Raw genomic sequence first — 22,650 nt, 5'->3', positions numbered from 1 at the left:
AAATTCAAAAGATCGCGTGGCGTGACGTGCCAAATAAACTGCAACAGAAATAAGAAAGGCTACAGGTTTGTGGGTTTTTTTCTTCCTTAAAACCCGATAGCAAAATAGAATGATGTTCTCAGTCTCTATGGCCACCTCCAGCCGGCTGCGATGGCACTGGTGCAAACAAACAAACCCGACTGCTCGTTCCACGCTGCCTTTCAGGGCTGTAGTAGTTTGTGCAGCGTTTCTCTGCTGTCCTCAGTTCAGATTTCAGCATTCGCTTCCTTTGTCAGGTCGCTCCAGGTTTGAAACTCTGTGCCCAGGGAACCAGGAGGAAGAGCAACAGAAGGGTTAAAACTAAAAGGAATTATCTGGGCTGCGGCTTTAAAAGCGTAGTATGGAGGGCACCAAACTGAATTTAGTAGGAGGTTCTTTTGTCTGGAACACTCTTTGGCAGTAAACAGATCTCTGATCTCAGAGGCAATCTGAGCGCCAGGAGCACAGAGGGGCTGCAGACAGCACAGGGCTCTGCAGCCCAACCTGCAGCTCAGGGCGCTGAGGGTACGCGGGACCCCCCAGGTGCAGCCATGCCAAAGGGTGGGACTGCTGTGGGAAAGGAGCACAGCCTGTGCCTCTAGTTGGACTCCCTGAGACAGAAGGGGGGCAGCGGAGGATGCGGTCTGGGAGATGAGTGGCACCGAGGATGACAGCCGCTGTCAGAAGGCAGTTCGCATCATCACCGAGCTGTGCCGGAAGAAAAGCCTTCCTGCCCTGGATCTGGACACGTGCAGGGAATTCCTTCTGCCTTCAGACCGGAGCCTGAGCATCTCCGAGCCAGGTACAGTACTCCGGTCCTGCAACCCTCCAAAGCAGATTGGTCCTGCAGAGGGGGGAACCTCTGGGAGCTCAGTGTTGGAATTAGGGGAGAACTGTCTTAGCACGGACCTGTCTGTATTTTCCTTTATGCATCCCGCAGCTGGTGCAGGTGCTGGTTCATCTGTTGGTGTGAGTCGGTGTAACCCCATGGGGAGAGCTGCACCGAGGTGGTTGGTGGTGTTAAGTTTCTGTGTAAGTTCCTTGTTTTTAGTGACAAACCTCAACTCTCATCCCATACGAAGAGAGGAGCAATAAAAAAACCTGTTTGAGAGGCAGAGATGCTTATTGTTACCTCAGCTCAAGAAAAGGAAGGGTTTGCATGGGTTCACCAGGCAGGGTGATGCATGGGCTGGGAGCTGGTGGTATATGGCTCTAAAGGCAAAGGGGCACTTCTGCATGGGAACGTGGTGAATTCCCCTTCTGCTCACAGCTTCCAGAGAGCAGCCCTTACCTGCAGCTGCCGAAGACGTTTGCAGAGGGAACAAACATCACAAGTTCACATGGAGGAGCAAAACCCAAGCAAACGAAATAACGCTTGTTAGCATTATGGATAGCACGCCCCGAGCTGCTCATGTGCAGTGCTTTCTTTTTCAAGCAGCCGACACTTACTTTGAGGTTTCAGTGCATGATGGCTTATCAGCCCGGCCCAACTTCACAGCCTGACTCCAAGTGCTCAGAAACCTTCCATGTCCCCACCTGGAGATGTGTGCAGAGCTGAGCAGTGTGGTCACCCCTCAGCCCCTGCCCAGGGCTCACTGTGCCATCTCCCAGCTATTCCTGCTGCTGGGATGGGGCTGCAGCAGCAGCAACACACCTCAGCCCTCCCTGGGTCTCCCTCTGTTTGCTGGGCGGTGCCCATTTTCCACCTGTAGGAGAATTGCTAAGTCATGATCTCAGTGATTGAACACCTGATAAAAGGCAGAGAGCTGGCAGTGGAGGTAATGGTGTCTTGTTGGAGATCCTTGCTGCTCTGGAGGCCTTTTTGGTGTAAGTAGTTTTGTTTTCTTTTGTTTCTGTGTCCAGGGCTGTTGCATTTGAGCATACGAATTCAAAGGTTCTGTGCTAGTTTTTTACCTCCTGGATAGATCAATTGGCTGGTGGATGGGTAAGGTTGAGTTGTCAGGGCCACACTGCTCACGTTGCTGATGAATGGGAGCACCCCAGTATATTCTGTGTGCTGTAAAGAAGTTAGCCAGGTGCCACCAGCCTTCTTGGATCATATCTGGCCATGGAAAAGGACTGTGGGTATAGGAATACTGGATTGGTTTCTGTGCAAATAGGTAGCACTGTACAATAATGATTTTGTGCACTGATTCTCCTGTTTGAAAGCACTTTGAATTGGATGTGAGAAGAGCTTCTGTGTATCGAGTAGATGCTTCCCTACTCTCTGTGCTCTGGGTTATGTAATAGGCTGCTCCCCTACTTAGTCAATAAGAGAAATGTAGCTGCAGCATTTCTCCAGCTCGCCATACAGCACAGTGTATCGATGAAGGAGCTTTGTGGGCTGCTGGGTTAGAACTCTGTGTGTCTGAGAAATAAGGCTCTTGGGTGAGGCAGGTGTTGCAGTGATGTGTCAGCAGCAGTGCCAGGAATAGCCCTGCTCTCCTGGATGTGGGCCCTGATGTTGGGCGAAGGCAATGTCCTTTATTGTGCCCGTCTGACCCCCCTGCAGCTCAGTGCATCTGACAGCTCTTCGCTGCCCACCCTCAGCCACTGTGCGGTGATGCTGTGTGCAGATAGCAGACAGCCACGAGCTACAGGCTGTGATACAGAGCCAACATTTGCCACTGCAGTGATGTACCTTAAGCAAACAGGTATATCGCTGCTGCACCCCGGAGCCGTGGCAGGCACTCTGAGTTTGCTGAGCTCTCATTTTGGAGGCAACGTGCAGATGTGTTGCGGCCTTTACCCCAGAGGCTGTGTGAGCAACTGACCTCAGCATGGTGTGAGCATCCTCCCCAGCCCCTTCCCTGGGCACTGGTTGCCCTCAGCACAACGCCCTGGTGCTGTGCAGATATGGGGTGTTTAACCCAAAGTGAGAGGAAGGAAAAGCTGAGAACGTCCGCTTCCCTGTGTGGTTTTTGAGCTGTCCTGAGCTCCATCCCTTCCATCACTCAGTGCACTCTTAGTGCTCTGCCCTTTGTGTGAACTGCTCTTTTTGCATCCCGTGACACAGGCCGTTCTTGTGCAGCGCTCAGCACGCTCCTGGCGCTCTGCAAATACTATTAAATGCAAAACCCACACGTCTGCAAGCATTCCTGCTGCGGGAGGGGAGATGCTGAGTCCTTGTGCAGCATGGGGAGGTTTGTTGCAGAAATGCTGATGGGAAACAAACATTTTTATATGGAGAAATTGCTTCTGAAGTGTGTTCCTGGGGACAAAAACTACCCCTTGATAGGGCAGCTTGACTAATGGGATCTTGATGGCGTGCCCATCCACTGATGTGGGATGCCTCGAGCCACTAGCTGTGAAATAAGGGCCATTCCTGCGTTTACTTATTGGCTGTAATAACATACTGTTCTGAATCACTGTTCAAGTGTATTTTAAGTCAATATGGTGGTATAACAGTGAACATGTTTGAAGCCACCCAGGCAAAACTAATACTAATCATCAAGGCTTACGTCTCTGGAGGCCAAGCATGTGAGGAGCAGTGCCCGTGGGCAAAGATCTCTCTTAGCACGGAGCAATGCACTCACAGAATGGATTTTGCCTTCCTCTGTGTGCGCCTGTTCCACCAGCAGGTAGAGAGCCAACAAGGGCTGCATGCAGCAGATTTGCTCTTTAGCTCAAGCAGAACAGGTTTGTGCTCTGATCCTGAAGGTGTCGTGTTCAAACCTTGCAGCTAGAGGAAGGCTCAAAAAAAAACCTCTATTGAAATAAGGTCAAAACCAGCAGCATAAATCAAGGGGAAATTGATTGTATGGTTTGTCTATGAATATGTTTATGCATTTGGTGTGTAGCTCTGTGAATTCACAGCTGGCTCTGCGCTCATTGCAATGGTCCTGGTAAACAAACAGCACTACGGAGCTGTGCGGTGCCTGGGAGCTTTCTAAGTAACTCTGCATAGCGGCGAGGCTTGGATCTGCTCAACTGCTGCTGGTTGGTTCGTTCCTGAAGCAGTCGGGGAGTCTGAGTGTGTTTGTAGTTTTTTTGCGGACCTCAGAGCCGTTCCTGCGCTGCTGCAGTCGCCTCATGCATAGTCAGGGATGGGGATGTGAAACTCCATAGAAACAGGCAGCCAGATTGCTGCTGGTGTTAATTGGGATTGTGAGCAGGCTGAGGGCAGTGGTGGCGGATTGAGCTGGAGACCAGCTGCCTCCTTGGTAAGTCCCCATTTCTGAAGTTACTTTCTTATATTTTTCTGTATTTTCTATTTTTCCTTTCCCATAATATTGAGCCTCTTCTCCTTAACAGACTTTTGCTTTAAAGGCTTCTGTCATTCCCTCTGGAATGTTTTCTTTCCTCTATCAGCATTCTCCCTGTGCTTCAGGGAGAACCAAGCATGTGCTTTCAGCTGGTTCAGATCAGGGCATATCCCTACCCCGTCTGCCTCCACTGCTTTGCAGGAGGATCCTGAGATGCTGATGGTTTTATTTGCAGGTGTTTGTGGCTGGACAGCTGCGTTGGGATCGTACCAGCACCATGGGTACAGCCTGCTGCATGCACCACGTTCATGTGTTTTTATGTGTGCACATAAAAACCAGCACCACGATACCCTGCCTCAGCTCTGGTACAGATTTCAGTCAGCTGTAGTTCCAGCCATCCTCATTTTTCTTACCTCTTTCCTCTTTTCATTGTTCGCTACGCTCGTCTTCTTCCTTAGGACCAACGAGTGTTCAGCTGATGTTGGTTAAGCAGCTTTACCTGGCTTTGCTATTTATTTCTTCTACAGGGGCAATAATGCACTATTTTCTTCCTGTCTGTATGTTACAGATAAACCTGTCTGCTGCAGCCCTTATAGCTTCACTCCAGCGGACTCGCACACAGCAGTCACTTACAATAGCAGTGGTTTGGGAGAGCCGTGATGTGTCTCTGCCATGTGCTGTCGTTAATTACACTTGCACAGAGCAAAATGGCATCCTGGAGAGACAGCAAGGGGGGTATCTGGAGTGACTGAATTCTCTATGGAGAAAAGAAACTTATCTGCAGGGTGCTCAGTGAGGCTGCAGCCCTGATTAAGGCCAGCCTCGTGTTTAGTTCAGTTTGTACTGCAGCAGGTTCCTGTTTGACAGCACAGGAAAATGTGCAGTGAAGGCTGAAGGAGGGATGCCAGAAGCTCCACACATTAAAAATCCCTTTCAGAAACAGCATTAGGACGTCCAGTGCCAGAATCTTTGAGCCCATTTGATAACAACTGCCAGACATCCCAGCACACCGCTGTCTCTGCTGGTGTATCACTGATTTTCAGTGCATGTTTGCAGCTGCTGTAAAGAAATGCATGCACTCCTGTGACAGCTCATAAGCACAGCCATTACTGCCTGAAATGTGCTCCTTCCACCTGCAGCGCTTCAGGTTGTGGATGTCTGTATGTGCTCAGTTCTGAACCTGGGGACGTGTCAGGGGGGAGATGACAATCAGAGCCGGCCACATCACCTCCTCCAAAGGGAGCACACGCGTGTTCAGTGCCACCGAGTCACCCACAGCACACAGCAATGAGCTGTCCTGGGATTAGCACACAGCTATGGGCTGTAATTGCATGCAGCGTGGCTTATCAATGGTTCATTAGATTGTCATCAGTTAGGCATAAAGCGATGACAACAGTTACTGTCTCATTTGTAATACCCCAGAGAACCGCTGATTAAGACATGAAGCGGCTGAAGCTAATGGGAGATGTTTCCTTCAGTTTGGAGAGATTGTTCCTTTTATTTCTTTGGCTCGCTTTTATTATAGAAGTGCAACACTGTTGGCAGCTTAAATCCCCCTTTCTTGTTGCACGTACTAATGGAAGTTTCAGCAAAAGGCTTCCTTTTGGTGCAGCCTGGAGGGGAAATCCAGGTCTCATGTAGGTGTCATGTTGGGCCTCCTCGTGTTGCATCTCCTGAAGAGCTGCAGTGGGTGCTGAACAAAACCCAGCGCTGCTGAACAAGGGAAGTTTGGTCTGGGCTGGAACTGGTCGGTGCTTTAACCATAGATCACAATTGCTTGCAATGCAGGCTCCCCCCAAGGTCTCCTGATGAAGCAGGTTGTCTCCTCACTGAACGCGAGAACGAAATATTTTGAATATTGTAATCTTATATAATTACTCTCAAAATAGCTTCTGATTCATCCTTGCCTTTGAAGCTGATAGTTTGCATTGCAATCAGCTCTGGCGTGGCAGGAACCCTGTGGTAGCAGCGAATTAATTTTTAAGAAGTTTTCTCTATCTCAGTGAAACTTCAGCACAGGCGGTGAGAGCTTCCTGCTCTGTCCTTCCCTTCTTGTTAGGCAGCAGTGATGTGTGGGTAAGGTGGGCAGGCTCTGGCTGAGATGCTACAGAGCCCCTGGGTGCAGGAAGAAAGCTGCTGGAAGCTGATAGAGGAACCCACTGTCCCAGAATGGAGGAAAAGCATGAATAGAATGAACCTCTTCTTGCTGCTTACAGGAGGAGGGTGAGACCTGCAGAGCTTTGAAGGGGGCACTGTGAGGAGTTGGTGTTTTGGAGCCGTTGGTATTTCATAGCACTGTGCCGCAGTAGGAAGTCAAGAAGGATCATCGGTGGCTTTCTGTTCTCAAGAAGTTAAAACACGCTGATTGGTTTCTTTCCAGGCTGCTCACAGTACCAAGTGTTTCTGTATCCCTTCATATTCCTCTCTCACATGCTGTACGGATGCTGCGTGCCCTCAGGCTGGGCAGTGCTGCCTGCTTCTCTCTAAAGGAGCCTGACAACAGCCAAGCTCCTCTTAGTCTGAGCAGTGTGCCAGAAGGTGCAGATAGAGCAGTAGGTGACAGCTTACACGTGTTCCTATTGCTCAGACTGCTCCTAGGATAGAAAGGCTTTGGAGGGCCTGCAAAGCAAGCCGGTAACCCATGCAGGCACAGAGGATGCCTCTGGTGGCCTGATGCTCATGACTGATGGGTTCTATATGGGGCTGCTCAGCATCAGCATTAGAGAACATCTGCAGGGTGACAGCGGCTCTGCTCATCCATAACTGTTTATAAGCCCATCCCTGAAAATCTGCTGAGAATTCACTGGGATCTTTTCCCATCCCTAACTACTGCACTGTTGTTCCCTGTGATGTTGTTTAAGCAGCAGCAGCCCCTGCTGCAGTGCTTCACAACGCATCTCTACTGTTGGCTACCTGTGAAAAGCGAATTGGCAGCACTTAGACTTTGAAGTGACAGCTGTTAATGCTTTCTCTGCCTCGAGAATATTTCAGGACATTATCCTAGAGCTTGTAGCTGCCTGGGGAATATAGCCAATAAATCAAGAGGTGTTGCTGGGTTTCAGATGACACCCAACTGGCAGCGAGTGGACCTGCAGATGTGACAATGAACACATCAAGCAGAGCAATGGCACGCTGGGCACGCTCCCAACCAGCGGAGGCAGCTGGTGACAGGCTTGCAGTGATTACCTCTCGCTGATGCTTTCTGCAGACCCCAGTGCATGCTCAGCTGTGGGCTCTGTCAAAGAGCTGCTTTGTGGGTGCCAGGAGTGGTCTGCCCTCTATGATTTGTTCTGCCAACATTCCCATGCCTGTGGCATGATTGGGGAGGGAAGGAGGAGCTGGCTGAGAGCAGCACTGCACTGCAGCTCACCTCTCTCAGCGAACTCAGCATTTTACAATTCATAAGACAACCCGTTTCCATCTCAAAATTCCTGTTGCAAAGTGCTCTGCTGGCTGCTTTGCTCCCCGGTGCCTTCTGTGTTTTGTTCTGAGCGTTAGTCCCAAAGGGGCTGTTCCTTTGCTCTGTTGCAGTTCCTATTTTGTCTCTATCTGTGCTGCTCTTGGCTGCTGTGTAGCTGTGCTGCCCCAGCGTTTGGTTTCTGTTCTATCCGTTCCCTGTTCCTTTGGAGCTGTGTAAAGCTTCAAAGCTGAACAGCATTGCTGAATAAACACGTCCATAGCCAGGACTGAATGGAAACCTCTTCCTTTTCCCCTGCTGTTGCCATGTGCTTCCTCTCCAGCTCCCCAGGCCAGGTAGCTGAGGCTCACCACAGTTTCTCATGTCCAATTTCCACGCCTCAGCCCATCAGATTTACATTGCTTGTGCTTCTCAATGGCACATAAATTAGATTAGCAATTGGTGAGTGCCTCATGTGCTCTGTTGTAGCCCCAGAGCTCCTTGCCCTCTCTTCCAGCAATAACTCTCACACTACATCTAACATTCGAATGTGTGATTTCTACAAAGCTGCATGGAAACAGAATGTTTTATTCTCATTCTCTCGAGCCCCGTTGCAACAATAAAACATGGCAAAAATGGACAGAGAAGCCTGGAAATACCTCCTGGCATGGTACGAGCAATGGCCAAAACATGGCTCTGGAAAACCAGATGTGCAGATAGCAGAAACAGAGTTAAGACACAGCACCATCACCTTCCCTATGTCACCAAGACTGCTCTTCAAGGCAGCATCTGCTGTGGCAAGAAGGGAGATGCTAAGAGATGTTTGTTTTTTTTCAGTGGGAAATAAATCAGTGAGAGCTTTCCCTGGCTCAAAGGTTTCCCATTAGTCACTGGGAAGCTTTCCAGTTAGAAATGTGCATGGCAAAGATGTTCATTGGCCCCTTCAAATCTCACTTGCAGTGCTCAAACTTTGTTCAAGCCCAGCAGCTGCTGGAATGACTAATGACTGCTGGGATGCTGAGAGCTGTCCCACATGTTTTGTTTGCTTGGTGGGTAGTGGGTGGAAGAAAAGCTAAATTGCATCTTCTAAGATATTAAATATAACTCTTCACATTAAACACAGAGCTATCTGTGCACCTCTTTAATAGCAGTGCAGCTACTTCTGAGTATTAACAGTCAGCCTTGCCATAATAAGACACGTATTGTCTTGCAGTTAATAGGCTGTTTTTATCATAGCTTTGTCATATTATTAATCGTTTTCTGTTTGGACATTGCTAATTATCCCCTTTGGTAACTCAGCTGGGGTACTATGAAGTCATCTGAGCTATAAAGTGGAGTCGTGGTTCCTCGATGTTCTCTTAATTAGTTCCATCTAAGATGAAACGAAAGGGATGCTTTTGCTAATGAGATGCCTTTGGAGTGCAAGGGAAGGGGCTTGGATAACCAAGAAAGGATCTCTCTTTCTTCAATTTGCTTTTAGCTTCAAAGTTTTAAGTTACTGCTCTGTCCTTTCATTCTGCCCTGGGCTGCCTTTGTTTGAAAGGCAGAAGGAAGCAGTGACCTTCTCAGAAACTTTGTAGTTTGGAGTTATCCTATGGACTTTGCTCTCAGACTCAGTACTAAGATATACAGAAGCCAAAAAGCAGTGTAGTTTTTGCAGCACGTTGGCCTAAGCTGCTTTGTGCTGTCTCTAAAGACATTAGTTCATTATTTTTCTATGCTGGGCTGCAGGTGTGGGAGGCTGGAGCCTCAGTTGACTCAGATTTCGTGTTTAATGGTACCTCCCATTGTGTAAGTGGTGATAAATGATGGTTTAGCATTGGCCACCCAGGTACTGCTGGCACTCTCCTGTAACAGAAACCATTCCCCTTGGTCACTAAAGGAAAGCAGAGCAAAGATAATGAGTAGTGTGGGCCTTCCTGTGGATACGCCTGTGTAAGTCCTGCCAGCAAATGGCTTTCTGTTTCACAAAACTCCATTTCTCCATATACTCAGTGCCATTTAACACAAATGAGGTATGCTCGTTGGTAACAGCCTCTTCTAATCACATTGTTAAACTCAGCATTGAACTACTCTGATGGGGAATCTGTGGCACAGTTAAAGCAAAGCTCATTCCAATCTGAGAGGAGCCTTTTCCAGGTTATCCTGATGTGGAAAAGCTTTTGGTGAAGCACTGTAAGTTAGAGGACATTGAAGGCGTAATATTTAGAATACCAGGTATTTATTAAAGTCACTGATGTTTTCAGATCCACAAGAGAAAGCTCATTAAATCAATTAAGGTCAACTCCATCCAACTGATACGTAAGTCTAATAGATCAGGGAAAAGTCTTGGGGAATTTAATGCCATCTTCAGATAAACCAACATCCCTCACGGGCAGTAGCTTAAAGAATGTCTGTGAAACCTCAATCCCTTCCACTTGTGTTTTATGTGAGCTGTCAGAGGCAAGAGGGGGAGGTCATGCATAAAAATATCTGTGAATCCTGTCAAATCCATGATGAGCAGCAGATCAGCAGGAGGTGACGTGGTGACGTGGTGATGTGGTGATGTGGGCTGCCACCTTCCTCAACCTGGCAACAGGTTTTTATTTGGGGGTAAACATCTTTGGGATGTTTTTGTGCAAAGAATGGGCTGTGTTGGGACATTGATGGGATAACACCTTGGAATGGGGAGAAGTATCTTGAGGTGAACTTTTCTGTCACATTATTTCGTGCAGTGATAGACTCTGCATTGCGACTGCTTCCTTTGTAACAGCTCGCCCAGTACATTTAAATAACCGGAAAGGATGAATATCCAAGTGAGGGCTCATGATATCAGTTGCTGTTTGCTGACAGAGCAGTTGCTGAAGTTAAATCTGCAAAGCAGCCTGATCCTGAAAACCTTCCTGCTGGGCTGCTGGAGTTTCATGTGAATACTATTATGAGGCTCTTGGAGTATTCACTAAGGAAAATCTTAGATGCTGAGCCCTGGGAATCCCTTCCCACTTGGGTTGTTCTTTGATTCAGTCCAGGCTCAGCCCATGGGCAGCTTACAAGGATTTGAAGGGATGGCACTGGAAAAGATGACTGCATCTCTAAAACGTGCTCCTGGAGGAAGAAGTCAGAGCAGGAAGGGCAGAAGTCTTTGCTAAAAGTCTGGATTCTTATGTTTTTTCTTCTTGGCTGTTTGAGCAACCTGGGCACGACTCCAGGACTTATCCCTAAGTAAAGGAAAGTGGTACCTTTGTGTTCATTGCTGCGCTGAGAACTCATTTAGCCAAATCCCTATGGAAGCCCCACTGCTGAGAGGTACAATCCTATTTATTATTGAATAAGACAGGACCTATTTATTCCAGTATGTATTTCTATCCTGGAACTACAGCAGAATATAAATGGTGTAATCTGAGCTGCACAGGAGGCTGCTAAGGAAAGAGGGAAAGCTGCTTGCAGAACTTCTGGACAGCATTCATCCTTTCCATCTGGACCTGTTGGCAACTTCCATCCCTTCCTTTCTAGGCACAGAACCCGGGGGCACTGGGAAGCTTTGCCTTAAGCTCTTTGTGAATTTGCACTTGATAGTGAGTCCCCTCATAACTTCTGGTGCAGATAAAGCAGATGTCAGGAAGGACTGTTACAGTAGATGCGGTGATGCACAGATGTGCTCTCCTGGATTCTGTGCTAAGAGCTATAAGCTGCCCATTTTATCAAGCATTTCTTAGAGCTGATGGAAGGGAGAGTTTGGATGTTTGCATGACGTCCTTTCTTTCCTTTCCTATCTGTCCTGACTCACACTCACCTAAATGAGGAGCACAGCATTGCTGGGTGCTGCAGGTAGGGAATTTTCCTTGAACTCAAAGCAATCTGTAACAGAATCTTCTACAGCATGATTTCAGCACAGAACTTCATCTCCAGGGGCTGCTATGTTTGTGTATTTCAAACACTTGGAATTATGGTTTGAGTGGGAACCTGGGGATGGAAACACTCTGAGAGAGGAATTTAAAGTAGCCAATATTTTCACTTTGTGAATCATTTCTCAGCACATATTTATATAATGTACATATACGCTCTTTTTCCCCCCCCTAATTCTTCACTCATAGGTATGGAAAATCTTTCACTCCAGAAAAGACCGAGGGGCTGAAATAGATGAGTGTGAGGTAGAAGTGACTCAGAAAAGCAGAGAACACACACAGCTTCTGTGCTATTCGGAACAAGGAAACGTGTGTAGTGCTTTCTATACCGTCTCCTTCTATATTTGATCTATTTTCTTTATTTCCTTCTGTGTGCAGCCGGGCAAGAAGTGAGTGTTAATAGCACAACAATCTGCTTCCAGGACCGTGGAAGGTAGACTGAGGATGTTGCTTAATGCAGTGGCTGAACACCTGCATTATGAAGCCAAAAGGCAGTTTCTGCCAATGGGGGACCTGCTTTTCTCTCATTCAGTTCCAAAATTCTGCTTGATTTAAGGATCACTTGTATGCCAGTACCACAAAAGAAAGCCAAGGTGGTGTTTTGTAGCCAAGCTCACCATCATAGGTGAAATTATTCAGTTTTATACTATCTGGAGGTGTCCTTTTCTCCACAAATATGCTTGAAGAAGGCAGTGATCCTGGAATGTTCACTTGGGCTTGGCTCTCATGTGCAGAACCTGCTGAGAGCTCTCCATTAGGCACGGTACGAGTCAGGTTGGATCACTTCTTCCCTTTGCTTATGGCTTTCTCACCATCTCTCTTTTCTTTTCTCCTTTCCCACTCCTCCCTGTCACTGTTGCCTTCTCTCCCCCTGTAGAGCTCTCCGTCAGCCTCCTTGCAGTGATAGTTATTGTGTGTGGACTGGCCCTGGTGGCAGTTTTTCTCTTTCTCTTTTGGAAGCTGTGCTGGGTTCCCTGGAGGAACAAGGCCCTTCCTTCTCACCTGGCCGTCTTGCAGAGCGAGGCGGACTGCAATAAGGAGAACATGGCAGACAAGCTGCAGGACACGGGCACTGTCAGCTTCCTGGAGGCAGCTGTGAAAATCAGCCATACCTCACCAGACATCCCTGCAGAGGTGCAGATGTCCATGAAGGACCACATCCTGCGGCGCACGCGGATCCAGAGGCAAACAACAGAGCCTGCATCGTCCACCAGGTGAGCTGGGGATATTGAGCCCCACTGAGACCAGTTGGGGGTGGAGGGAAGAGTGTGATGGAGCCCAAGGTTCTGATGGTCTGGGGGAAGCACACCCACCGACAGGCTGGATTAAGCTCTAAAGGTTGGCCATTAACCAATTAGGACTGGTTGATGGTGGGCTGTTTAAAAAAAAACAACAGTATATTAAAGGCTTCAATCCCTATTAGTGTGACTTGCCCTCATTGTGTCTAGCTGTCAGTATGCTTTGGCCACTTTAATTTTGTTACAACACGAGCAGCAGGCTGAAGTATCAATGATGGGATACGGTCAGACAGAATTAGACCTTTTTTGCTCTCTCTTGTTTATGCGGCTCATTGCAGCAACAATTAGATCAGCAGAATCGACGCGTTACTCCCTGCTGACACTTAGGACTGGCTGTGTTTGGTGCTGGGGATCAATGCACATCTGTCAGCCAGGAGTGGGGGTTCCAGCACCACGCTCATTGAGTGTATGGACCTTGGACACCTCTGCAAGAACTCTGAGAAATACGGTACTCCTTGCTTGACACAGGCGGCCGTGAAAGTAGGGCAGGAAGCAGTGAGAGAAGGCCTGGCTGCGTCCCAGCACTTCTGCTTGCCTTGGCCATGGCTGTGATGTGTAAGACAGAACAATTGTGAAAGCAGCCTTTGCTCAGAAAATTGGCTGCAGGGCGAGCAGGGCACAGAGCTCAGCCTTCCGCTCCAAGGAGCCGGTGTCAAAACCAACCCTGCAGTTTGTGTGCAGCTGATGGTCATGCACATGCATCCTGCTTTTGTCATACCTTCGTTAGAGAGGAGAATGCAAAAACTCAGCCTGTCTGGATCAAGGCAAACAAAGCAGGACTTGGCTGTGCGTGGGAAGCCGCTTTCTCTTGCAATAGGAGCTACAGACTGGGGGACACCCTCATGCTTTTGGGTTCTGTGGCCAGGATGCCTGTGAAGAAGCTGCCAAGGAAGAGTGAGGTCCTGGAGCTGATGCTCCAACTGTCCGAGTTCCTGGGATGGTGAAATAACTCCACGCATGATCTGTACACAGCAGTTAGTCTGCAGTCATGCCACGAGTCTGCAGGAAGAGTTTATGCTTCGCTTAGATAAAGCTTTGCTTATGTAACGTTTTACTTGTGCTGAAGGGGAGCTCAAGGCAAGGGACAACTTCCAGATGAGGCTGTGCATTTCTGTCTGTCAAGAATTATCTATCATTTCTCAATGAGAAAATTTCTCTGTTGGAGAAGTTTGGAAGCAACAATACCCAGAACAAAAACCGAACCTTCTGAGCTGGCGATATGTCTCTTACTTTAAAAGCTCTGCTATTTTTTCCACCCCCTGGGGAATCCTGGTGCCAGTGTCTGGGAATTGGAAGAGCCAAGGGTGAGGAATTGCTCCCACACTGGGGCTGTGTGTCCTGATTAAGGAATTGCTGGGTCTCATATATTTAACTGTGGGCTGTCACTTGTGTCATAGGTGCAAAGAATGTAGATGCAATGGAAGTTAGCATCCTGCCAGGTAGATTCCTTTGACCTTTGAGGCTGCTATTCAGCTTCGTTGAAGCGTAGGCGGTTTCTAAAGCACACTTTGCCTTCATTGCTGTGCTCTCCCTGCTTTCCTACTTCAGTAGTCCGGGGGAGAAAAAGGAGAGGAATGTCCTTGGGCAAGAATGCAGCTCTCCTCTCTTCCATTTACAGGCACATCTCCTTCAAAAGACACCTTCCCCGGCAGATGCACGTATCCAGCGTGGACTATGGCATGGACCCACCTGCTGTTGCTGAGCAGCCGACCAGCATCGGCCGCATTAAGCCTGAGCTCTACAAGCAAAAATCTGTCGACTCCGAGGACCCCAAAAAAGAAGCAGCGAAAACCTGTGGGAAAATTAACTTCACTCTCAAGTACGACTATGAGAACGAGACGCTGACCGTCCGGATTCTCAGGGCTTTCGATTTGCCAGCCAAAGATTTCTGTGGCAGCTCAGATCCCTACGTGAAGATCTACCTCCTGCCCGACAGGAAGCGCAAGTTCCAGACACGAGTGCATAGGAAGACCCTGAACCCCACCTTCGACGAGTCCTTCCATTTCCCTGTGCCCCACGAGGAGCTGGTGAGCAGGAAGCTCCACCTGAGCGTCTTTGACTTTGACAGGTTCTCCAGACATGACATGATAGGAGAAGTTATCTTGGAGAACCTGTTTGAGGACTCAGATCTCTCCAGGGAGACTTCCATCTGGAAGGACATTCAGTATGCAACAACGGTGAGTGTCTGCTCCGGTTGGCCTTCCTCTTTGGCTTACCTGTGCAACTGGGAGCAGGTGGGTTTATTGCTGGTGGTGCCGTTAGCCCTGGGAGCCTACAGCAATCACACACAGAGATGGAAAAGGCTGCTCTATGTAGAAGCCTGACAGCTGTAACCAAGCCCTGGTTTGCTGGGATTTCGTCCCCTCATTATCTCACCTGCAGTGAGTCTCATTGACAGCAGGTTTGCTAAAAACCAGATGGAGGAGTGAGGAAAATTCCCTGTTTGTCATCTGTTCATCAGGGGAAGGTCTCGGGTTCTGGATGTCTGCCACGTGCACGTGATAAACAGCCAGAAATAGTTTTGGAGGGGCCGTTCTGGGCTTTACTCTACAGAGAGCATTATTCCATCATGATACTGGAAACTGTTTCCCTGGTTGTTGTGAGCCTTCCAGCAGTGCTGTTGAATTCTCTCTGAAAGGGAAACCTAACACAGGGATGGAAATGGTCCAGCTTTCAGTGTTGCTGCTTTCAGTGCTGCAGGCTCTGGCTGAAGCTGGCAGGAGAAGCCACCTTCTCACACTGATCTCAGTGCAGAAGCAAAGGCATTGACTTCTATGCAGTAGCTATCTGCTTGTCCACTGTCCTTCCAGGAAGACGTGAGCCTTCCTGAGGGGTGAACAAATGCTTGCTCTGCTTTGCAGTTGGACACCAGATCCCTTGTCTTTTTGTGTTGTTATTTCTGAAGCTGGAACATGGGAAAAACCTTTCAGCTGAAGTCCTTGCCATTTAAATATACCAGGCCTGTTTATAGTCTTCCTTTTGGTCTATTTATGCTTATCCCTGAATTCCCACGAGCAAGGCAATGATAGAATGGGCTTTGAGAGGTGTAAAAGAGAATGCTAAGAGTGCAGGAGGTGTGAGGAGCTGTGTGTGAAAGTTGTTTTACAGAGCACCCAAACAGCAAATGGTATCGATCTGTGTCATCCTGGAGTGCTAAACATTTCTGAGTGCCATCTGCTGGTTAATGCACTATTTATGTACAGACATACACACACCGATGCTGTGTTTGTCAGCTCTGGGAGGGCACATTGGAACAGGCGATGGTCCAAGCTATAGTAAGCATATAGTAAGCATGTCAACACCCAACTAGGCTGCCCAGAGCCACATCCAGCCTGGCCTTGAAGCAGGTATTGTAAAAAGCTCATTCAGTGCAGAATGAAAGCACAGGGAAAAGCCTGTTCTGCTGAGAGTGCTGCATGAACCCTGCACAAAGCATTGAGTTGGAGGGTGGAGGCAGCCAGGCTGAGTCTTGCACGTTTCCAATACAGTCTGTTCTCTGTTTTATTGAAGGAAAGCGTGGACCTGGGAGAGATCATGTTTTCCCTTTGTTATTTGCCAACTGCAGGTCGCCTCACCTTAACAGTCATTAAATGCAGGAATCTCAAAGCGATGGACATCACCGGTTACTCAGGTGGGTGCTGATGGCTGAGGGCACCGTGAGCTGCAGCCACACTTCCTCCTCCTCCTGTGAGATACCTCAGTAGGGGATACATCTCCTGGTGCAGCTCAGTGTTTCTGGCTGTCCAACATCTTTTCTTCCTCTGCTGCTGCCTAGTATTGGGAAAAATGGGCTTCCAGATTCCTCTGCTCACTGCAACTGTGCAACATAATGGAAGCAGTTGGATAGACTTGGCAGCAGTGCAGGAAAAGGTGCCACATCCATGGTTTGGAAATAAATGCTGTTTCTGTATTGTGAGGGTAAGAAAATAAACCTCCATAATCAGAAGTGCTTTCCCTCTCTCCTCCTCTCAGATCCATACGTCAAAGTGTCTTTGCTATGTGATGGTCGAAGGCTTAAAAAGAAGAAAACCACCATAAAGAAAAATACTCTTAATCCTACTTATAATGAAGCAATAATCTTTGACATTCCCCCAGAGAACATGGATCAAGTCAGCCTGCTCATCTCTGTCATGGATTATGATCGGTAGGTGGAGGGCTCTGGAGAGAAGAGAAAATCCCATTGGGCACGGATGTTCTGCTCAGTAGTTGTTCCCTTACCATCACAGCCTTGACTGCACCCCTGCGTGGCATCAGTGTGTCTCTAGAGATATATTATGAATGTCATTTTTATATATGGTTATAGAGTCATAGAATGGCTTGGGTTGCAAAGCCACAACACTCACCCAGTTCCAACCCCCTGCTGTGTGCAGGTCACCAACCAGCAGCCCAGGCTGCCCAGAGCCACATCCAGCCTGGCCTTGAATGCCTGCAGGGATGGGGCATCCACAGCCTCCTTGGTCAACCTGTTCCAGTGCATCACCACCCTCTGGGTGAAAAACTTCCTCCTAACATCCAACCTAAACCTCCCTGTCTCAGCTTAAGACCATTATGAGTAGTAGTTATGGATAATAACCTGCTAGTATACTAAGTATGGTAAAACTGATCCTTTGCTTTATGTTCACTTGGCACCGCACCTCGTGGCACCCCAGTATCATGGAGCCGTGCCTCATTTTGGCTGTGTGCAGGCACTGTGGGCAAGAGATAACGGTCTTGCTTTCCTGTTGTTCTTCAGAGTGGGTCACAATGAGATAATTGGGGTTTGCCGTGTGGGGGTCAATGCGGAAGGACTGGGGAGAGACCACTGGAACGAGATGCTGGCGTACCCACGCAAGCCCATCGCACACTGGCATCCATTAGTGGAGGTGAAGAAGTCTTTCAAAGAGGTGCGTGCAGTTGTTCTCTCCTTTGGATCCATGTACTGTGCACGGCTGAGCTGGGTCAGGGCTTTCAGAGAGGAGCAGCTCTCACTTGGGGCTTTCTGCTAAGAGCTGAGGAAATGTTCTCACCAGAAATGAACTCCAGAAGCTGAACATCTCAGAGCAGCCTTGATCATATAGAACTCCTTGAGCTTGCAAGCAGAAAAGACATGAGCTGTATTTACAGATGTGACTGGTAACGTATGACTTATTTTTTTGTGGGTATATATTTTTTTTAATTGAAGCCAGAGCAGTAAGGAAAGAGAATGCTGCTCTGATTGCAGAACAAATTGTCCAGGGATATCGCGTAATTCAAGCTTCAGTTTGTTCATCCTAGAAGATTTTTCTGTTGACTCATCTCCAAGCCTTTGAGGGAGAATAAATAGAACAAATGTAATTGCTGCAAGCATCTGCAGAGAAAGAGATTCACTGGATATAACCCCAGATGGTGAAATAGGGCTGAAATGCCTGAGTGCCATTTTGACCATCTCTGGCGTTTTCTTCCTCCTTGAGCTCCATTTTGTCACACTCGTATGGGATCGTTTGCTTTTTATCTGATTTAGGTAATAAATTCTGGAGGAGAGAGATTTGGAGAATGGCACTCAGTGAAAATAAAGGCAGCATTTGTAGCCGTCAGAAGTAAAAGAAATGCAATTAATTCTGTATCCGGGGTTAAGGAGGCTTTTTCCCCTCAAGGCCACAGACTGCTCATAACAAAGAGCGCTTTATTTCCTCTTTGAAGCTCAGATTCTGAGCTCTGCTGGAAGTCAGATATGAGACCTGGTGGTCCTGCACAGCGGTCTCAATTAGGATGCAGCAAAGCCTGTTTTTGTTAGAAACCTGCATCTTTTCCCTAACACGAATGCAGTCTGTGCTCAGTTTGAGCTCCATTTCGGCTCTTTCTCATCAGTCTGGTTTCTGGCATTGGGTTGTGACCATCCAAATGGCCACAACCATAGGCAGGTCTTCTTCATCTGAAGGTTTCTTTCCCTCTCCAAGCACTCATGAGAGGTGTCTGTGCTTGGCGATGATGGAGAATGTCAGATTACAGAGCTCTGGCAGTACCTATGCAACCCCACCACAGTAAATAAGGGGCTGTGACCAAGGGTCACTTGTGTAGATCTGGTGTAAATCAAAACAGAATTGAAGCGATGTGGAGTTGACGAGCAGCAGTAACACTTCCTTTGGGTGCCGAGCAGTGCCAGGCTCTCATTAGGCTTCTCATGCTGAAGACTAGCATAGTTCACATGAGTCAGAGCTGTTTGGGCAGCAGCATATGCTATCTATCTCACACTGCTGGGCAGCAGCAGCCACTGTGTGGCTTCTAAGAGCAGAAGTGCTTCATGAGCTCCCATTGGATCCACAAGCTGTGTATGGTCAGCTGTACCTCTGGATGTGACACCAGGGCCAGGAGATCCTTCATTTGTCATCTATACGGCTCTGCAGGGCTGTTCTTTGGCTCCAGGTTGGAGCAGGAAAAGAAAGAACCTTGTAAATTGTTTGAGAAGAAAAGGATGGAATTTCTATGACGAAATTTAAGGGATCGGAGGAAGGCATCCAGGGTGACTCATCATTTAAAATACACTTGGAAGGTCGCTGCTGAGCCCCCAGGATTTCAGAAACAGGGAGGAAAAAAACCAAAGAGGTGAGTGAGTCATTTGAGCAGGTCAGGAGCACTCTAAAAAAATGAATAGTAAAAAAAAAACACCCCACTCTGATCATCTGCTCTGCTATTTCTGCCACAAGCCAGTGCTCAGAGCCAACAAGCAAATGGTATTTATTTACCCTTTTCAGCTCTAGTTCTGCTGCTGGCAGCTCCACTAAAAACCAACCGAAACATAAACAAGCGAATAAAAAGCAAACAAACAGAAAAGAGACATAAGATCCCGGACAGAAATGATCAGTGAAAAGCCATTTCTTGCCATGAATCACATTTTCCCTATCTGAGCATCAGTGGGCACTGCTCTCCTTGCGGCGCATCAGTCTCCCAGGTTAAGTGATGTGTTTACAGGAAGGAAGAGAGAATTACAGTATATCTGCCCAGGCTTTGAAGGGGACATCTGAAAACTGCAGCTCTCTTTGTTGTATGTGAAAGACAAACGCGGGCTGATCTCATGGAGGGGCAGCACAGAGCAGGGCTTTGATGTTGCCAAACACCTCTGACATTCGGCGGGGGAGCATTTATTTGTTTAAAGTGCTTCTCCAGATAAAAAACCCACAAGTGTGCAGAGAGCCAAGGCCTGCCCGTAATGAAGAACAACCATTTATCTTTAAAGATATGCTAAACTGGCCCCGTCTGGGCTCCTGGGCATGTTTGACTTTCAGTGAACTTCTCTGAGCTTCCTACTGCTAATTACAGAACGGATGGTTCACTTTTCCTAATTAAATGAGGGAGAAGTATCTTCAGGTTCCTCGCTGCTCACTTTGTGATGTTTCTATCACCTGTGAATGCAGGCAGAGCAGTGTGAGGAGCGTGGCTCCACCACAAGCCTTCTCCTAATGCATTTCTGCTTCTCCCCTGCTTTACTGGCAGTTCTCATGGTGAGAAATGTGCCCGGAATGGCAGCGTGGTTCCCCATGAGGAGTCTGTGTGAGGGCAGAGCTGCTCATGTTCCTGCAGCTGGGCTGGGATGTGTTGGTGTGTGTGCTGGGCTCCCTGAGCTGTGCTGGGCTCCCTGAGCTGTGCTGGCTGCAGTCTTGCTCTTGATGGTCCCCTCCTTATGGGAATGAACCCCTGGAGGTTGGGGTCGAGGAGAGGCTGTGCCCCACAAGCAGCAGAGCCCCATTAGTGGCCGTGCTTACAGCTGTAGCATGAAATGTTGCCCTTTACAAAAAAGCACATGTCGCCAGAGGAGCAACTTCCCCAGACTGATGATAAACATGAGAACCTCTGCTTTGCTGAGGAGGGGTCAGGATTCCTTGGAGCAGTGTGGGTGCTCTTAACATGGCACGGTGGTGCACGTGCTCAGGGCTCGGCAGAAGACGTGTTGCTGTGGTCTCTTTTCTCCATGTGTTTAGCTCCACTTGAACTGGTTTGTTGCAATTTGCCTAATGAGCTTTTACCCGCAGCAACAAAATTCATACGTGCTGGAATATTAATATTGTTTAGCAAAGAGGTTTTTTTGCTCAAGAAGGAGAGGAGGGAATTGATCTGGGGGAGAAAGGAGCAGTGGAACGATTACGCCTCCTGTTGTCTTTGGAAGACGTCTATCATTTGTCATTTGAATTTAATAAAGCACGATAGTGAGATGGGCGAGTACTCAAAAGCTTGAAGTAGTAATGGCTTTGAATGATACTAATGGCCCCCAAGGCAGATGACTAATAATTCATGATCCCATAATTATGGCAAAAACTAAAATGAAATGTTGACTGCATCCACTCGCTGGGATCTGATGAAACATTGCTGGCATTGCAAACACAGCTCCTGCCAGAGCAGAGATTGAAGGGTTTGTGTGTTTATTGGGTGCTCCTTGAAATGAAACCAAAACAACAGCACCAAAACAACAGCACCAAAACAGGACGTGATGCTGGGTAAGCAGAGAACAAACTTTGTCTATGGAGCAGCCATGATTCATTTCCTTTTGGATGGGGGGGTAGCAGTCCTCATAACTATGAACTGATTTGGAAAGGAATGAAGCCGAGTGTCCTCCCATCTGCTTAGGCTTCCCTTCTCTTTCCTCCTGCAGTGGCAAGGCCGAGCAGCGAGCTTTGACAGCCAGAGCTCCTGTCCTTCTCCCAAACCACCACCCACGCCATGACCTGCAGGGATGGGACTCTGCCACGTTACCGTGCTCCTGCAGCCTCAGCGGCGCATTGCTGAGTGCTGGGGGCAGCAGCCAGACTTCCCAGCCTCGTTGTTCCTGTGTAAGTAAAGGCAGAAACCCGTTCTGTAGTCAACACGTCTTTGTCTAATAGGTCTCCAAAAAGCAACGTGTTCCTTTTGTGGCTTTACTCTCCGGACCCGTTTCCAGAGGAAGAAAGCAGACTGTGATGTGAGCTGGGAGTTTTGGTCTCTTCAATAGTTTGTGATGTGTTTGAAGGCTGGAAACGTGCAAAGATGTTTTGAGTTCCTACAGGCAGCACACGTGGTCGGGAAGGAGCCGCCTTGGCCCTGCTGTGCTGCAGGCTGGGTCTGCTTGGGACAGAGCTGGGAGATGTGGGAAGGCTCCTCCTGGTCTCACAGCTCAGTGCTGTGATGGCTCAGTGCTGTGTCCAGGTCTCCTGTTCCTGTAGAGCTGTTAGAAGTGTGTGCAGTGTATTATCTCCGATCCCTTTTGTCATATATTCAAACAAAACAAAAAGCTGTTGATTCCTCAGGGGGAAAAAAAAAACCTGCTTTTCTGTATCTGAAGCCTCCCTAGAGCTATTTGCATGAACTCTTTCTTAAGATGCCCTTTGTAGCTGCTGCTCATTGCTCTGAACATCACCATGTTACCTGGAATGGAGAGAAACCGTGTGTGATGTGAGGGGGAAACCGCTGCAGAAATAGGGGAGATCCTTCTTTCCTACATCATCCTGCTGCTAGGAGGTGAACAAAAGGGTAACACAGGAACACAGCTGCTGCTAAAAGCTGCCACTTGTTTTTCCTGAGCAATGTGAACAAAGTTTTGATGCCCATGGAGGAAGGTTTTGCTTTCGAGTTGAAGCAAAATCTGCTAGAAAGGCAGCATTTCCCCTCATAGCAGGTTAGCAATGGCTGCACCCATCAGGTCAGTTTGCATTTTCCTAACTGTCCCAGCATCAGCCTTCACCGAGCATCACTGCTGTGAGCGCAGAGAAAGGACCTTTGCTTGCACTGTTTCTCTGGGTAACACGAATCCTTTGTTCGGGTGATGGACAGATCTGTACTTGCTCATCACGCCTCGTGTCTTCGTTCTCTTCACGTGCAACATGCTATAGGAGCCGAAACTCAATAAAATGGTTTCATTTGTA

The 22,650-nt window shown here is 48.1% G+C and overlaps 1 protein-coding gene across 1 annotated transcript; it reads left to right on the top strand.

The window, feature by feature from the left end:
• Positions 1-283: 283 nt before the first annotated feature.
• On the top strand, positions 284-22,650 carry SYT6 (synaptotagmin 6). The gene is made up of 7 exons (XM_072355965.1): positions 284-820; positions 12,382-12,718; positions 14,421-14,979; positions 16,313-16,433; positions 16,775-16,946; positions 17,535-17,685; positions 21,405-22,650. The coding sequence occupies exons 1-7, from the start codon at positions 670-672 to the stop codon at positions 21,474-21,476; spliced, it is 1,563 nt and encodes a 520-aa protein (XP_072212066.1). The 5' UTR covers positions 284-669; the 3' UTR covers positions 21,477-22,650.

The sequence above is a fragment of the Excalfactoria chinensis genome, chromosome 23 (assembly GCF_039878825.1).
Source record: "Excalfactoria chinensis isolate bCotChi1 chromosome 23, bCotChi1.hap2, whole genome shotgun sequence".
In the NCBI taxonomy this organism is placed as follows: domain Eukaryota; kingdom Metazoa; phylum Chordata; class Aves; order Galliformes; family Phasianidae; genus Excalfactoria; species Excalfactoria chinensis.
The sequence above is the reverse complement of the archived record's forward strand: the minus strand, read 5'-3'. Positions and strand labels throughout refer to the sequence as shown.

Excerpts from the sequence above, each read along its gene's own strand:
- SYT6 (XM_072355965.1), top strand. The coding sequence starts at position 670 with ATGAGTGGCACCGAGGATGACAGCCGCTGTCAGAAGGCAGTTCGCATC. Across the intron at positions 14,980-16,312 it reads ACATTCAGTATGCAACAACG|GAAAGCGTGGACCTGGGAGA; the intron begins GTGAGTGTCTGC and ends GTTTTATTGAAG. Across the intron at positions 17,686-21,404 it reads TGAAGAAGTCTTTCAAAGAG|TGGCAAGGCCGAGCAGCGAG; the intron begins GTGCGTGCAGTT and ends TTCCTCCTGCAG.